General features: G+C 45.3%; 1 protein-coding gene across 1 annotated transcript in view; it reads left to right on the top strand.

Moving 5' to 3' along the window:
- The window catches only part of Lrig1 (leucine rich repeats and immunoglobulin like domains 1), a 100460-nt gene that overhangs the window by 59176 nt on the left and 23228 nt on the right, over positions 1-18056 (top strand). Inside the window, exons 4-7 of the mRNA XM_051203423.1 lie at positions 11682-11819; positions 13800-13943; positions 15426-15569; positions 17103-17246. Of these exons, the coding sequence (XP_051059380.1) occupies positions 11682-11819; positions 13800-13943; positions 15426-15569; positions 17103-17246 (570 nt within the window). The remainder of the gene's footprint in view (positions 1-11681; positions 11820-13799; positions 13944-15425; positions 15570-17102; positions 17247-18056) is intronic.

The raw sequence follows: 18056 nt of genomic DNA, 5'->3' as shown, positions 1-18056 counted from the left end.
AAGCCCATTTAGTACACTGCTAGGGGCAAGGGACTGGGCGGTAACATGAGTGCTGTCTGGCTTTGTTGATTTTGTTGTCCAGAGACAGCTGCCCAGGTCCTGGGGGCTGGGGGAATCTGATGTTCCTCATTGTTCTGTGTAGTTTTCTTTCTTCGGGTGTGGACTCATGGTCTTGACCGTGCAAGAGGCTGGCCTTAGGCTTGTTTACTGTAAGTCGGGAAAGGTCAGGCCAGCCTTACAGTACCCCTGGCTGTTTGGTTGAGCCAGGGTTAGAGGCTTGACTGTCTGGTGCTCTTCTGAGTTGCAGGAACACATGGGGGCTGAGGTTTAGTGTCAGGGAATGATGTGCAGAGAAGCACCATGGATGTGCGGGGGTCTGCCGGTAGCAGGTGCAGGTGGCTAGGATTGGAAACAAGGAAACAAGGAAAACAATTTGAGGGCAAATAAAGCTGAGAGAGCATCTGGTGGCCATGGTGGCCTTGACCAGGAATGATAAACACTTATGGCTTTCATTTAAGATGTCTGTATGTAAAGGAAATTCTGATAGAAGTGACTGACTTGCCTTGATTTCTGTACCCTCAGGATTGAAGGCAAATGTAGCTTTTAGATCACAGTGGTCAGTGGCATCTGATAGGAACTGTCCCTGAGGGAGTGGAGAGGCATTGTTCAGATGGCACTCAGGTGACTCTTAGCTTGCTGTCCCAGATCCAGGCAAGAAGAAACATTAGCCAGCCTTTCTTGATCTAGCAATGTCTCATCCTTGCTAACTTGGACTCATTCACAAATCTCAGTGTTTGGAGCTAAGTGAATACTGGAAAGGAGTTACTCAGAAACTCACTTCTCCCTACCGTTTTCTTTAAAATTGCCTGTAGGTTCCTTACCTGGAAAAGAAAGTTAATTGTCTGCTTTATTTTTAATTCATTTTCTTTGTTAAAAAATATAATAGGTTGTATGACTTTACCTCTGTTTTTTGTGTAATTGTCAGGAGGTTGAGCTAGAGCTGTAATTCACGTGTTTGCTCAACAAACTCTGGTAGAGAAACTTCTGTATTATAAGGGTGTTTCTGAGTACTGAGCATACAAAATACTCCAGGAGACTTTTTGAGGTGAGACTTTTTGAGGTGGGGGCAGATATTTGAGACCGGGTCTCACGTTGCAGCATTAGGTTACTTTAAGCTCAGTCTTCCCCTGCATTGTCTCCTGAGTTGCTGGCATTATAGGCACAAGCCACCCACATCTGGCCGAGTTTTTATTTTTAATTAATATAATTTTAGAGCAGTTGCAGGTTTGTAGAATAACTGTAAAGTACAGAGCACTCCTGTAGCCCCACCCCAGAGCTTACTGTGGTTCATTGTTTATACTTGATGAACCAATATTGATACATTACCCCTAGATAAGTGTGTAGCTATGTTAAGTTTCACTCTTGGTATAGAATATTCTATTGGTTTGAAAAATATGCAGTAACTACCTGAGACTCTAGTGTTACTTATCCCACCTTCCTCCTTGTCTTCCTTCCTTCTTGACAACTCCTGTATCTTGTTTTTATTTTCTCAGAATTTCTCAGAATGTTCTTTAGAAGTGTGTTTTAGGAAGCCTTTTCACCCAGCAATGCACATTTTCCTCAGAGCATTTCTTTGTTACTGTTTGATTTGTGAATCTTCCTATGGAATGCAGCAATAACCTGACAGTTTGGACTGTGTCTTCATGAACCAATTCTGCTTGGGCTGGGTCACACTCTGGACTTAGTGCTGGCCATCGTTTTATGTCCCTGGGTTTCTTCATTGCAAGCTTGGAGCTTCTAGTTGAATACTTGGAGGCCTTATGGTAGGCCAAGTATTATCTGCTGCAGCAGGGTCCCTGAGACATGCATTCACATGGGCTTGAGGCATCAGATCTTTTTTCCGAGTTAATGGAAACTGTCTGTTGAGACCCCCAAGGGGGCGGGGTCAGTGATCCTGAAGGAAGTGAGCTGGCTGGGAGCTTGGTTGATATAGCCCAGTCCTGCCTTAGGAGAGTTGACCCTGCCTGGCAGAGGCTGTTTATCCTGCCACTGGGCTGCTCTTGTTTTTATCCAGTCTCCACCTGAATAAACAGATCCAGAACGTCATCTGCAGCCAGGCTGAGAATCTGCCAAAATTCCCCAGGGAACGGGTGATTCACTAGCAGCAGGGAAGGAGAGAGTCAGTGAGTAAGAAACCTGCTTATGCTGATTCTCACTTCCTGTCCACCAGATCATCTGGCCTGGGACATCTCTTGTAAGACACCAGTGTCTTCAAGCAGGTTGTCAGTCTGTACAATGGGACAGATGGTTTTGGTTTTCACTTTAGGAAGATGATTGTAAAACAGGCAGGTGGGGCAACAATCCTTCTGCTTGTCATGCTGACCTTTTCTCTAGGTTGACCTGCCAAGGTTTCCTGTGCTCACCTGGTTTAAGACTCTCCTGGGCCTTGTATTCAGGATGCACATGGCCTTTATCTTGACATTACTCTTGCCAACTTAGATCTTCCCTTTGTTATCACCACTTGGTGCTCGTTGGGTCCTCATCTAAGTAACACCTAAACAAGATAATTAAATTGAACGTGGTCATGTTCTGTGGCCTTGAGCCATATTCTCAACACTTAATTTTTTTACACTTAGAGACAGATATTATCATTCAAGAGCTAATGTTTAGTGGTCACTTCCACCATGTAGGTTCTAGGGATTGAATTTAGGTTGTTAGGTTTGGCAGTTAGTGTCCTTATCCACTGAGCCATCTCACTGGCCCTTGCAATACATTTTACTGAAAAATGTGGGGCTGGGGAAGGTGGGCAGGTTGTGACTTCTGAATATGGTTAAAGGAAACAGCAGGAAATGGGCACTTGGAATAAACCATTTCTCAGGTTCACTTCAACCTTGGAGAATTTAGTCTTAACGAAAGCTACCAGTGTCAATGTGAGGCTGGCGATGTGCATGCCTGATGACAGGTGTAATGTTGGGACTGGCCCTTGCATGCCTACCAGAGAGCGCACAGCTACGCACCCACAAGCATGTTCAGAAGACTCATCTGTGTTCATGGTTATGATTTTCACAGCAGTCACAGCTGGAAACACCCCAAGTATTGCTTAAAAAAATGGAATGAGAAAACAAATCTCTGTGTATTTCTTCAGTAGAAACAGCATGCTGAAGTTGGGATGGCATCCCAGGAGGGTGGAGGGAGGGAGGCTCAAGCTTTAGGAAAGAATAGTTCCAGCCAGGGCTGCATACCCAGACTCTGTAACACACACACAGAAAGACATGCATGCAAAGAACAGTCTGGATGGATCTCAAAACGTGAGTGAAAGTAGTCAGATATAGAAGAGTTTATGTGAAATAATTAAGTGTATATAAAGCACTAAAATTGGCATAATTATTTTTGGTTTGAGAAAAATAACAGCTAAGAGACTGGGAGGTGGCAATTTTCTGTCTTGATCTGAGTGATGCTCATGAGGATTGTATATGTACCTTTTATAAAAATACATTGAACTCTGCATGCATAATTTATGCATAAAATTCTCAGTGTGGCTTTGATATTGTAAAAATGTTTATATATATAAATAACTGCTAGTATCATGTGACCTGCCCTGTTTTGAACTAACCATCTGCATTGTGTCTTTGGTGCAAATTCCTCCCTAAATAGCATGAGGGTCATTCAGTGCTGCACTAAGTTTTACCCTCAGTGCTGGTGGGTCTCCAATTGTCTCACAATGTGCCAGTTACATGTATGATGTGTTAAGCTACACTATAGTTTCCCATGGCACCTATGGACGGGTGGGTGCCTTCAGTTGTTCTGACCAGACTTTGAATGCCTGCTAAGTTTAAGCAGTGAGCTGTTTGCTACCTGGCAGTGTCAGAATTCCAGACCAAAGCTTTGGTGTGCAGAATGCTCTAAGTAGTCAGAGCTGCCCTGGTGGAGGGTTTGATGAATTATCTCCCAGGATCACTGTGGGGATGGTGGACTGGAGGTGAGAGAGTCGGAGGTATATTAGGTATGGAACAGCCTTTTCCTATTCAGGTCTAGATTGTGTTTTCTTTAGAGGTTCAAGCAAAGTGCTGTAGTTTGGATTTTGCTAACCTTGATGATTGAAAATTATGGAAGATTTTGTATTTCTTGTTAAGCATCCACAGTCAGGGAATGGATGTGAGGACTAGTGAGTTGGCTACCTTCAGCCTGCTTCAGAATGGCTGGGAGAATTATTGAGACCTGCAGGGTGGCTCTCCGTATTCTCCATGGCAGCCTCTTTGCTCTGTCTCTTTCCACTGGCTCTATGATGTAACCTGGGTCATCTTTGAGGAACATACACTGGTAATTTAGTTTTCAGTTTACTTTCTGAAAAGCTAGACAATACATAGTCAGTAAAGACTGCAATAGTGACGTCATAATAGTGACATGGGCAGAGGAAGAAAGGAAGGGTATCTCTGCAGAGGAATGTTTAGCCCAATTTTGCAGGTTGATAAACCAGGTTGAGAAAGCAGATTGACACACAGTTTCAAAACTGTAGCAGACCTAGAATTAGAGCCTCTCCTAGAAACCAAAGCTAATTGTCCTGCTACCAAGAAGGTGGCAAATGATATTGTGTAGCCAACCTTGGTTTACCAATTGTTTCTGTAAGTCAAGTTTCAGTGGAACACAAGCATGCTAAAAATTGTGTATTGTACGCTGCTTGAACATTATAGAAGCAGAATTTGAGTAGTCGTGACAAAGACCAGATGGCCCACAAAACTTAAGTTATTCACCACCTGGCCTATTATAGAGTAAGTTTGCTGTTAAAGACAATAGGTGCATAATTTCAGGAACCAGAAATTTCCACTCAACCTAACATGTCCCTGTGCCTTTGATCCACTCACCCTTTTCTCCTGGCTGTGATCAGTGACATAAGATCTTTTCCACTACTAAGGGGATCTCGTGAACCAGGCTTTCACAGGGTGTAGTGGAACAAACATTCATGATAAAAAGTCTTAAGTGTTGGTTTCACATGCCTCGGTCTGTTTTACTGTCCAATTTAACATCAGCTCTGAAAATGTAGCCAAGTGGTGGGAGCTTATCATGCCTACCCTCCTCCTTTGAAGACTGATATTATTTTTGAAGCCTTCAACAGGTGTTGCTTTAATGGACTTCTGCTGTATTAAGTTTTCCTTACCCCAGAGGGCAGCCCAGAGGTAAACTGACACTAGTTGGAAGTGAGTGTCATGTGACTAGGCTGCCACCCACTACCCGAAATTCCTGGCTGCAGAATCATTGGCCTTTTGAGTGTTCCTTTGATGAAGCCATTGACATTATTCATAGCACAATGCTGTCCCCTGCCTTGCACTGTCATTGCTTTCTGTAAACTTGTGTGTCCTTTTGCAGCATCACCCACCCCATGAGGAGATGGATGTAACCCTCTGACAGCAGCTGTGAGAAGGTGGTCTCTGGGGATCCACTCCTTCCCTCCATTGTGAGGCCTTTGCTCCCATCTGCCATGCTTGCTGAGGCTCGGTCCCACAGGTCCCGTAACACATGCTATTCATGTAGAACCCTGTGCAGTTGGGGCATAGACTGGGCCACCTGGTTTGCTGGGAGAATCTCTTGAGTGGGCCAAGCCAAGACTCAAGTTCTTCTGGGTTTGCCTCTCTGCTCTGTTTGCATCTTAGCTGTGACCTCAGTCAATTAAATTCCAACAGAGCCACGAGTTCATTGCTTTGAACCATCTAAGAAGAAATGGTAGGCATATTTATCTGATTAGGTTGCTGTTTCGTTTGACTGTTTTGCCCAGGGTTGAGTATATGACATGCATCGATTGATGCATTGATGAACTTGGAGATGAGTGTGGACCTGCTAGGGAAGAGAGCTCTTAGGTTAACAGTGGTGGAAAATGACTTGTTTGGATATTCATTAAGAATGGAGTGTTTTCTGACCTGGGCTCTGAGACTCCTAAGCAAACAAATAAAAAGAGTAGGGAGTTTTGTTAAGCAGTGTGCTGTCCTGAGTTGGGGCATCAGATGGGCTTTGCAGTCCCTCTGCTTTCAGGGGGGAGGTGGAATGGCTTTCCTGTGTGATCTGAATGCTGGTCATTTTTCTCTATACTTAAGGAAGAATGGAGAGCTAGAAGGGATGGCTAGCCACCAAGAAGAAATGGGTTTGGAGGTGTTTGGCTTTTATGGGTCAAGGATATGAGCTTGTTGTGGAAGTGAGAAGGGGATCTACCCCAGCTGGTTGGGGGTCAGTGTCGGATTTGCTTTGAAGTCTGGTTCCTTGAGACAGCTTGGTTGTTCTAGCAGCTGGGGATGGCATTCTGCAGCTGAAGCAGGCCTGGTTCCTAAGTGGAGCTGAGAGCTCTGACTCAGTCCTTTGTTCCAGAGAGGGGAGCCAGGCTTGCCTGTTTGCGTCCAAATGTTGCAAAGGAATTGAAGGGAACCAGTCATCCATTCATTGTTCTCACTCACTTTTTTTTCAAAACATTTAGTATAAAATAGATCCATAGCTTGCTTCTGAGGATACAATGTGACTAATAAAACAAGGACTCATTTTTATGAACAACTGCTGGCAAATGTCAGGTCATATCAGCCCATAGTTATAGGAACTTCATACTCTACAAATGGGACTCTTTTAAGATTCACACCTAGAGATACCACCAGGTTGTGAATTTGGGTGACAATACTCACAGAACATCTTCAGTAGGGCTGTGGCATGTTTCAGAGCAAGGGTGCCCCTTCTTGGGTGGAGGTGTCAGGATCTCATAGATTGCATATCTATGGATTGTCCCTAAAGGAGGGTGCAGAACTTGGCAGGATCAGAGCTTCAACATCCACACTCTGAACTTGGATGGGTTCAGGAAGGGTTGCTTGGGACCCAGACTGTAGTTGACAGCAGAGATGAAGCTCCAGAGACAGTGTGGTGTGTGTTCTCAGCAGCTGGGCTGCCTTGGACATGATACAGGTGTTGGCATCTGGGCAGGGCTGTAACACGATCGGTGCTATGTCAAACTCCTTCCTGTTCCTGTTGATTCTGCCTGAAGATCTTTGCTTGGGCAGTTTCTGCTGTAAGAGTGCTGATGAATCCCATTTGAATACATATCTTCATTTATTCTTGGTGACCTGTACTGAGCACCTATCCTGCAACCCTTACCCTTCTGGAGGCAGTTGGGAGTAGAGGCGTGTCTTTCTTCATGGCACCATGCCATGGTGGGAAAGATGGTGAACTAGATAAGCTCTAACTGTTATCTGGCAAGCACCCAGTTTACCAGATAACAGTTAGAGCCTGGAGAAGGACAGGGCAGGTGATAAGGTACTTGCAGGTGTGTGATTTTAGAAAGAATAACCAGGAAAGGCCTGACCAGGAGATGACACTAAAATAAAAACAGGGAGTCAGGGATGGAAAAAGTAGGTCTCTGGAGAAGCATCCATGACCTGTGCAGTGTGGGGGAAAACATGGGGCAGATCATATGAAGGGGAGGAGAAGGTTAGGCAGGCCTGTGACAGATATTGTGCCTTGGAGGCCATAAGTCAGGGACTACAGTAATTTGTTTTCAAAGGGTCTCATGAACCAACAATTATTATTTTGTTTTGTTTTAAAATTGTGATAAAATATATATTAAAAATTTAGCAGTAAATTTATTAGTTTTTGTTGTTGTTGTCTAACTGCTCTTAAGCCATTTCCTATCCTGCACTACTAAAACTCCATGGCCATTACCAACCAATCTTCATTGTCTTGTTTTCTTTTGAAAAGCCCTTGACTTTGCAACCATCTTTGTATTCTACATTTTTTTTTTTAGTGCCTGCTTGCCCTCCCTCCCTTCCTTTTTGCAGCTCTCATCATGTAGCACAGGGTACCTAGAACTCTCTAGAACTTTCTTTATAGTTGAGGCTGACTTCAGACTTGTAGTTCTCATGGTTAGGGTTATCGCTTGGGTCCTAGTGCCCATGTAATGCTCAGTATTCTGCAAACACCTATAACTCCAGCTCTGAGAGATCCAGGCTTGCATATCTCCACCATATATACACATGTGCATACATACACAAATAAATCTTTTTTAAAAATTATAATTGTTAGTGCTAAGAATGCCATTTTATGTATGTGGTGCAAAATGGTAGAAGTAAATTTAGTCCATGCACAAATTGTTAGAAATTCTATCGTAATTTAAAAATTTAAATCAAAATTCATGGAACAATTTTTGTGTGTGTATAAAACTGGAATCAGCAACTGAAACAAGTAAGAAAAGATGTAACATTTGAATATTATTCAGTGATATACTAATTTGATACATGCTCAGAAGTGACAGGAAAATTTAAGTCTTTGTTTTTTAGATCATGTTTCTATAAGAACTGAAAACTTGCACAATGGTGGCATTAAATGCTTGTGTAGTGGTTGTGTAAAATAGGTACACAAATGAAACATCTACTGACAATAAGTCATACATTATTTTGAAGCATTTCTTAGGTGTATCTATTAGCAGTACAATAAAAACACTGGAGTTTGTAATTGACAGTTGTTTTGAATGTAAGCTATTGTGTTTCTGTGCATGTGAACATGCATAGCACAGGCACTGTATGTAATTCAGTTATGTGATCCCATATGAGGTGATATACATAGTTAAGGCAGCTATACTTTTATCACATTCTCTTTATCTATTCACCTGCCACTGGACGTTTGGGTTGTCTCATCTTTTGAGTATTCTGAATAACACTTGTGTGAACATGTGAAAGTGTCCTCTTGAGATCTGCCTTCTGTTTGGGGGTTGTTAAAAGATGGTGGTCCTGAGCTAATTTTTAGATGGTCATATTGTTTCCTAAAGTACCCTTCACTTCCCCACTGCTTGCCATAGTCTAGTATCTCCACATTCTCATGTACACATGTTCCCCTGAGGGTAGCTATTCTAATTATGACTTATGTCCCTTAAAAATACTGATACTTGTTGGCCATTTGTGTGTCTTCTTTGGAGAATGTCCATTTAAGTCCTCTGCTGATTGAAAACATTAGTTCTCTTTGTGAGTACATATGTGCATTTGTGTGACTGTATTCCATATCTCAGGGTGGCTATAGAGGCCAGAGATGGTATTTAGAGCTCTCTTGAGCTACTGTTATAGGCTGTTGTGAGCAACCTGACATGGGTGCTGTGAAATGAACTCAGGTTCTCTGAAGAGATCTGAGTCATCTCTACAGCCCCCGTTGCTGATATTTTAATAAGAATGTTTTGTGTCAAGTCATAGTGGTTCTTTATAGATACCTAAACCTTGAATGATTCGGTTCTGTATGTAAAACAATGCAGTCTTTGCATGTACCTGTGTATGGCACTTGAAGTTACCTCTGATTTACGTTTAATAGCTAAGACAGTGCAAGTACTTTGTAAATCATTGTCTTTGTTGTTTTGGAGATGATGAAAAGAAAGTTTGCATTATGCGTAGTACAGATCTGATTATTATTTTTTCTCCTGAGTATCTTGTATAAATGCATTTGCTTAAATCTTCAGGCGTGGAATATGCAGAATCTGCAAGTTGACCCTATTCTGAGCCTTCACCTTGGTTCCCAAGCTTGGTTTCCAGGTGGCTTCCCCTGCTCCACTGGTGCCCCAGCCGGCTTGTTAGGCTACAGGGCTGGGAACCAACTGCAGGAGGCTCACTGGGCTGTCTTCATTGACCACCCGATGCTTCTCTTGGTGTGGTGCCTGGTTCCTGAGGCCCCTCTTCTAATTCTCTTGCCCCGTTTCTTGTGGCAAACTCCTTTTACTTGGCCCAGAGTGCTCTCTGACAGGCCTGCTCTTAAGTCTGACCCTGCTCCTTATCGCCCCACCTGGCTCTTCCTGTCTCAGGCTTTCTCTCAAGCCTTTCCTGGAAACTTCTTCCTGACTCCTCTTTCCCAGAGCTCATGCCTTACTCCCACAATGTCTCCATCTCCATGGCTGCCTTCTCTGCACAGTGGGGAACTTTTCCCACTGTGTGATAATGTCTTGTCTTCTTCACACTGGCATTTATCCAGAATGGGGGCCTAGAATGCGGTTCAGTGGATAAATATACTGCCAAGTAAGAAGAAAAAAGTGAGAGACAAAAGACAAAGACAGAGGAGACAGAGAGGAGGTCTAAGGGAGAGGAGAGAGGTTAGACTGTGTCCCAGGGCTTGCTTGTGTCAGTTCTCAGAGTGTCAGATTCTTTGTGTGGAGCCCGTCCTTTCTCTGCCCAGGCCCTCTGTTCCTGGCTCCCTGGTACTATATTCAGGGTTCCCGGATGAGGCCCAGTGCTGTTGGCCTTTATTTCTTGTTCTTTTTCTTCTCATACTTTACATAATAAAGCTTCTATTTTCCTTTTGGAATCAGAAAACTGAAGAGACTGCCTTTATTAAAGCCATTTAATGAAGAACTCAGGAAGTGGCTTGGGGAGGAACCTAGAGAGGTAGTTTTTCTTCCTCAGCACAGTTGTACGAATGCATTTTGAGTTTCAGGGCCTGGGAGACTTGTGGAGAGAACAAAGGAGCCTGAGAGTCCCAGAGCTTCTGGGAAAGAGGTCCTTGTTTATGCCTGTTGGAACTGATTTGGTCAAGTGTTTGTTTAAAGGAGATGCCACTTGGTAAGCAACACCAGACTCTTTTGGGTTTAGTTCAGAAGGCCTTCGATTGGTTGGAGAGCTGCCCCCGTTTACTCAAAGCTGGCAGAGTGCATGGCTGGGATCCACAGTCCCAGCAATACCTACTACACAGGGAACTTCACTGTGACCCCTCCTGGCAAGAGTCAAGCCCAATCAGTGCCCAACCCTCACCCCCTGCTGGCCGTTGCTTCTCTCCAGATGAGTTGTTAATGCTGGTTGGTTAGGTTTGGGGTTTTGTAGAAAGAAGTTAAGCACTACAGTGCCCTCCAGGTGCTTTAGTGTGGTTTCAGAGAGCAGGCTGTGGCCTCATCCTTCAGATGAGAAAGCCAAGGCCCAAAGTCACCAAGGGCAGAGATTCAGGGATTTGGTTCTAGCTGGGCCCACCAATGAGCTCCTGCCTCATTGTAGAGTCAGGTTGGTCATCATATCTTTGTACTTTCTATAATCCTGTTTGTTTTCATGCATGGCATACAATACATGTCAGAAGACTGTAACTTATATTGTGATGTATTCAGATGGACTAAACTGAGCTCTTTGGGAGTGGGTGGCTTGAGAGACGGCTCAGAAGTTAAGAGCATTGACTGCTCTTCCATTAGCCGGGTGCAATTCCCAGTACCCTCATGGTAGCTAACAACTGTAGCTCCAGTTCCAGGAAACTTGACACCCTCACACAGACATACATGGGGGCAAAACACCAGTGCTCATAACATGAAAATAAATACATTTTAAAAATACCAAATAGTTGAGCTCTGGGCTCTGGTGCTTGCAGTCTTTAGTCACAGTGCTAGACCAGACACCAGAGATCAGAAATGGGGTTAGATTGGGGCAGCTTGGTGCATTTTCATATCATCTGTCACTGGACACTGGGCATGTCACCACCCTATTTCACCTCTTGGGTGGAACAACTGAGGCACAATATTTAGACGAAGAGCCTACTCTGTACAGAAAAGCCTATATATAACCCCGAGCCAGCAGATGATAATGGAGTAGAAAGAGGAATAGATCACACATTTAATGTTACTGAATTGTAATTTTAGGTAAAAGTAAAATCACAGAAACAAACAGTGGGGAATGTAAGAGTTTGCTGCTTCATCCTCTGCTCTGTCCCAGGCAACACAACAAGATCTTCAGTGTGGATGGACGCCAGTTGAAGTCATACCTGTCTTTGGAAGTGCTGGATCTAAGTTTGAACAACATCACGGAAATCCGGAGCTCGTGTTTCCCCAATGGCCTGCGTTTGAGGGAGCTGTAAGTGTCTCTACTGTCCATATACCATGTACCTCAGTTTCCAGGCCTTGTAATGACTGCCCTGGGCCAGTCTTAGACACAGGAGGGGTACTTCACTCTGGCCCTGGCTTGGCTAAGTCCATGAGGTCATACAGACCTTTGGCAGACCAAGAGTGGTGTCTACTCATGATCTCTTGGACACCCACTTTAGAGCTTTCCAAACCCTGTAGTTCTCTGTGGCGTCACAGGTGGAGGGCTGCCCTCAGGTAAGAAAGGCTAACTGGCTATCCAAGGGACTTGCCCTCAGTGTGGAGCCCAGGAGTCAGGCCCAGTCTCTCTGCTTACAAGCCTAGTTTTGCTGTCATGTTCAGAGCTGTCTCCCAGAGAAACTTGGAGGAAGTATTTGGATGGTGAGCAGGTACACATCACAGGGAGACAGGTTCCATCTCAATAACCATGTTGTGGCTGGCCCTTTTGGAGGGGGCAGTTACCCAGCTTTGTAGTTTTAGATGTCTATTAAAAAAAAAAAAACAAAACCAACCAAACAAAAACATGTCTCCATACCTGGCTCACATCGAGTGGATGGTAAACAGGAATGAAGGAGTTAAACCTTAATCCACTCACTGCAGGTAGGAAAATCCTGCTTGCTGGAGGAATCTGAAGACCAAAGCTAAAGAAACAGTTCCTAGTTATAAATGCATTTCATCCTGTCTTGCTGCTGCTTCTGAGTTATTCTGCAGCTCATTTGCAAGGCTGCTTTCAAACTCACCGTGACCCATCTTCTCAGGAAGGATGACATTTGCACATCTTTTCCAAGTCATTCTGAGACTCCAGGGAGAGGAGTGATTACTTTCAAGGGTTCATTAAGGCACAAGAATTGGGAACAAGAGGTCTTGGCTTTCATAAAGCCCTGGGAGGGAACTTTCCAGAAGTGTCCAGCTACCACCTGGTGCTTCCTAAGTGGCACACAGTTGCCACCAACTGCTACCCTGGGTTGCATTGCCTTTCCCTGCACAGATACAGAGGGCACTTTCTACTTGGCAGCTGTTGACTGCTCCGTCTTCATCAGCCGTTTGCTCTTTAATCTGGAGTGCTAAGAACAAACAGCCCAGCCCCACTTGCAGAGTCCTCGTGTGCCCTGCTCTGGGCTGCTGCCTGATGGCGGGAACAGAAGTGCTTCACTCCCTTTTGGCACCCCATTTTGGTTGAAGATTCCCTCTTGTCTGTCTCATTTTCACTTAGGACTTTGTCTGGGGAAGGCAGGAAGAGAGGTGTGGAGTGGCCCTCTCGGCTCTGTGTTGTGTTTTTACTACTTGGTAGAATTTGTTCTGTGAGATTCTTGCATCTGAGTTGTATATTGCGGTGTATTTTGAGAGTCTCCTGCTGTTTGGTCGGAGGAGGCTCCCCGACATGAACAACATGTAGCCCTGTGAAGATGTATCTCTTGTTTTCTGAAGGACTCACAGAGGTCTCTAAGTACTTCTTGAAGGTGTTAGAAATATTTAAATGAATGGTTTGCACATTTTCATTATGCAGATCATACAGTCAGACCCACTTCAAGATTAAATAAAGGCTGTTTCTCCAAAGTGTAAAACCCACTGACCTTGCCTCCCAATCAACTTTTTACTTTTAGGGCTTTTGTGTCAGTCTGAACTAGTTGGTGGTGAAGGAGTCCCACAGGTTCGTTTGAGGCAGGCCTCATGCTGTGCAGCTGGTGTGGGTGAAGGTTAGTGTTGTTCCCACCAGCATAAGCACAATATGCTGTGTGCTGAAGCAAGGCCTGCCTCAATGTCTACTCTTCATCAGACTGTCTGCTACCAGCATTCCCAGGTCCCCTGTCTTCAACTTGGGATGGGCTTGAGATGATAAACAACTCAGTGGAGCTCTGTCCCTCTGGGTGTGTCTTAGCACATTTCCTAGCAGACCCGGCTGGGTTTGGTGCTGTAAGGAGTGAAGAAGGGCTCCTACTGCCACTACATTTTTTCTTCTGAATCATTCCAGCAACTTGGCAAGCAACCGCATCAGCAGCCTGGAGTCTGGAGCATTTGATGGTCTGTCACGGTCACTGCTGACTCTCCGTCTGAGCAAAAACAGGATCACCCAGCTTCCTGTGAAAGCATTCAAGCTACCCAGGCTGACACAACTGTGAGTACAGAAACCTGCACTTTAATTAAGGTTAGCCAAACTTTATGGGGGCCAGATTTCCCCAAGGACCCTGTACCAATCGCCACCCCTTCCACACTGCCCTTGGTAAAGCTCTGCATAAACTATCATTTATGACCCTACCGCCACACCTAATAAAAGCAAATTAGGAGCTGGCTCTGGTGTCAGCAGGCTGCTTCAGATGGCCTAGGAAAAGCCTCACATGTGCATGCTTGTCTCCCTAACACTGCCTCTGAAATGCAGTCCAACTCCTGCCATGATGGCTGTCCCTCTCTGAAGTCCTGAGCCTCCTGCCCCAACCTTCCCAGTGCAGGGAATACAGGCACGCACCCTACTCTCCCCTCAGTTTCAATCTTATCTCAGTGGCTTTAGCGAAGCTTAAGGTGCCAAGGGCGTCCGTGCCTTGGACATAAAGGCATCTGTACCTTCCTGAATTGTTTGGTACAAAGCTCACTCATCAGAGGCAGCCACCTCTCCTTCATTCCTAAGCTTTAGAAGGTTAACTGGTTTGTTTGCCTATAAAAGAATGGACTTGTGTGTCTTTCCAGATAATATAAATAGCAAAAGGTTGCTAGAAAACTTAGATTAGCCAAAATTCTCTAGTCAGTGCAAGGTTTTTCAACTCTGTTTCTTTGTTTTTTCTGTGTCTTCCTTTTAGCAGAAGAGTATATTTCAGGAAAATAAGCCAAGATTCAGAATTTGGTTTAAACAGAGTAAAGCAGGTCAGGCTGGCACAAGGTGAAGTGCACCCTGTCCTCACACTTCCATGCCCCTCCCCCGCCCCGAGTGCTGGAGCACAGCTTTGCTCTTTTCAGTATAAGAAGCTGAAGATGCTGTGTGTGATGCAGGGTCATGAGACACTGCAGAAATATTTGGGGAAAACCAAGGGCTTCCTAATTAGTGCTGTGTTCTCCCACCTTTCCCCGGGTTGCTAATGGGATCCAGCTGACCTAGATTTCTCTTCTCTCTTGGTCAACTAAGGTTCTGGTAGGACTAGGGGCCAAGAGTATGTGTTCCCACCCCCTACTTCTCCATAAGGAGTCACTTCTCTCCATTGTATGGAGTTCTATCAGATACCCAGAGTTTTGGAAGGTTTGCTGTTATTTGATACCTAGTGGTTAGGATTTTCTTGGGTTGAAGCATCTGGTAGGGATTTCTGTTGTTGAGCACCTCAGCTAAGGGAATATATCTCCTGAGTCATGCCCAGGACCTGCTATAGAATCGTGAATGGTGACTGTTTTCAGGGGAGAAATGTGGGTATCTATACTTCCATGGTATCGGGCCAACACAGAGCTAGCTGACAGTGGTGTCAGTATGCCAGCTGAGGTGTAACTTTGGTTCTCCTAAGATGACTCCTCCAGAGTTTCCCCATTGACTCAAAAACTTGTTTGAACTTCTGGGAATGGTGCAGGCTAGATGTGTACATGGGAGGGATGTTCTGACATGATGGCTTCATCTCCATAGGGACCTGAATCGGAATCGGATTCGGCTGATTGAGGGTCTCACGTTCCAGGGGCTCGACAGCTTGGAGGTGCTAAAGCTTCAACGAAACAACATCAGCAAGCTGACAGATGGTGCCTTCTGGGGGCTTTCTAAGATGCATGTGCTGTAAGTGTGGGCATCTGTCCTGGGCTCTGGGAGGACATGGGCATGGGCTGAGTGTTGATTCAGCTGAGCGGTAGCTAGCTGTACCCAGTCTCCTGCTCTTTGGACCTTTTCCTGCACAATGGACCAAACCTCACATTTTCCCTGCAAGGTAGGAGGAGTTTTTGGTGGATATATGGCCAGCTAAGGAAGTGGAAGATGGACTGCACCAGTCTGCTGGGCCTACTCTCTACCCCCACTTCCTCCACGAACCTGAGTGCAGAGTGATTCCCTCCCCACATCCTCTCCACTCCCACATCTTATAGGAAGTCCTTTCCTTCCTCATGCTGTGTCAGTGCTCTTTCTTGATGTGCAGGTGAACCAAAATGTATAGTTCATCTTGGGAGATTTATTCCTGTCTTGTGAGCTAATCAAGACACTGAGTGCAGATGTGCAGCTTTTATCAGGGGGATTTCCAGCCAGATGTGTGCAGCAGCAGAGCTGTCTGCTGCCAGAATAGTGAAAAAGAACAGCAGAGAAGCAATTACTGACCTTCTGATTTTAACCTCTACAATTGTTTGAATCTGCACAGCTGGCAGTAAAGGTGGTGCCCCCCTTCCCCAAGTTTGTTTTCCACAAGGCCATCACTTTTTACCATCTCTGTCTGGTTTTCAGGTTTGGCAATGGCTTCTTCCAGATGTACACAGCTGTACCACTGTCTTTACCTGTGCCTTTCATTGGTTTAGCTGGCCATGTCCCATACTCCCTACTTCCCATGCAAATTACATCACAGCCTATACTTGTGCTATTATCTTTGTAGCTGGAACCGAGGCCGGAAGCCTGGGCCCACAGCCACCAGTGTGTTGCCCATTCTCATCAGAAACATCTCCCACTGCCCACCCCTTCCCATACACACCCACTCTCTGTTGCACGCATAGGAGGAGTCTGCTGGCCCACTCCTTGCTGTTTTACACTCTCCACTTCTGATTAACTGGATGTCAGTTTCCTGTGTTCACTTGCAAATTTGAAATCTAAATGGTCACTTGCTGAGATCACTTTCTCAGAGGAAAACTGATTACCCTGCCAGTTGGTTTTTATGTTGAGTAAGTCTGTGCAAATGAGGGTTGATGCATTTCTTAGGATCCCCCCCTCCCCGTATGTGTATATGTCTCTCTCTCTCTCTCCCCCTCTCCTTCCCTCCCTCTCCTTTTTTTTTTTTTTTTTTTTGTTTTGTTTTGTTTTTCAAGACAGGGTTTCTCTGTGTATCAGTCCTGGAATTCACTTGGTAGACCAGGCTGGCCTTGAACTCACAGAGATCCACCTGTCTCTGCCTCCCACTGCTTTGAGCAGTGGGAGAAAATCAGATAGACAAAAGCAAGTTCTGGTTGCTTAAACTTCTTCTCTGATCCTGAATGTGGAACAAAATGTGCATACTTCTCTGTTCTGTTACCTTCTCTGTGCTAACGACCACTTCTGATAATAGACTGGCCTCCTATTTGCTGACTGTGTGGCGAGGGAGTGCCAGTCTCTTCATCCTGTGTGTGTCCGTCTCTGCAGGCACCTGGAGTACAACAGCCTGGTGGAAGTGAACAGCGGCTCCCTCTATGGCCTCACAGGCCTGCACCAGCTGCACCTCAGCAACAACTCCATCTCTCGAATTCAGCGCGATGGCTGGAGCTTCTGTCAGAAGCTGCATGAGCTGTAAGCCTGGGGCAGTGGTTACTCACAGTACTCTGGAAGCCTCAAGACCTCAAGGAACCACTGGCCTGACTCACCCCACAGATGAGGAGGCAGCCCAGAGGCAGGGTGCCTGGTGATCTGTTCAGGAAGGAAGACCCACACAAGACAGCCACTGCCCCCTAGGCCTTAGGCTTAGAGACAGGAATGACATGCCAGGGAACAGAAACCTAGATGTTGTCATCACAGCCCTTTTGAGTTCCTATGTATTTCTGGAGTGAAGAAGTCATGTTTGAGTAGGACAGTGGAACTGAAAGAAGGTGACATGCTGATGTGGGGAGGGTTTGTTTAGCTGTGGGGTCTCACCATCCTTTCCTCAGACAGTTTCTCAGGGCACTGGGCTCGTTCCTGCCCCATTTGTGTCCTAATGCCCAGTGGTGGATGTGTAGAGATGAGGCACCCTTTAGGTTCTTTTGGGAAGTTCCCAGACAGGGTCCCAGGTTGTTCCTTTGCTCCTGAGGATGGTAGTGACAGACTCCTCTGATGGGGAGCATGTGGCCTAGGCATCCCCTCACAGAAGACACACTATAGTGCCAGAGCCAAAGACTCAGCAGACATTGTGTGTGCCCCTTTGTGTCCGCCCCCCCACCCCCCCCCCATCCCCCGGTTGAGGAGTCCTCTCAGCTTAATACATGCCTTGTACTTCAGTAGGTTTATATTTGAGAGATTCAGAAAGTTTTTACCCTCTCTCTTTTTACCTTGTTTCACTAGGCTTGGCTATAGGAAAAGATTGATTCACTAAACCAAGTGATTGGTAGGTAGGAATGCCACACC

Source organism: Phodopus roborovskii, unplaced genomic scaffold (assembly GCF_943737965.1).
Source record: "Phodopus roborovskii unplaced genomic scaffold, PHOROB, whole genome shotgun sequence".
Classification (NCBI taxonomy): Eukaryota; Metazoa; Chordata; class Mammalia; order Rodentia; family Cricetidae; genus Phodopus; species Phodopus roborovskii.
This window is presented reverse-complemented; position numbering and strand designations above follow the sequence as displayed.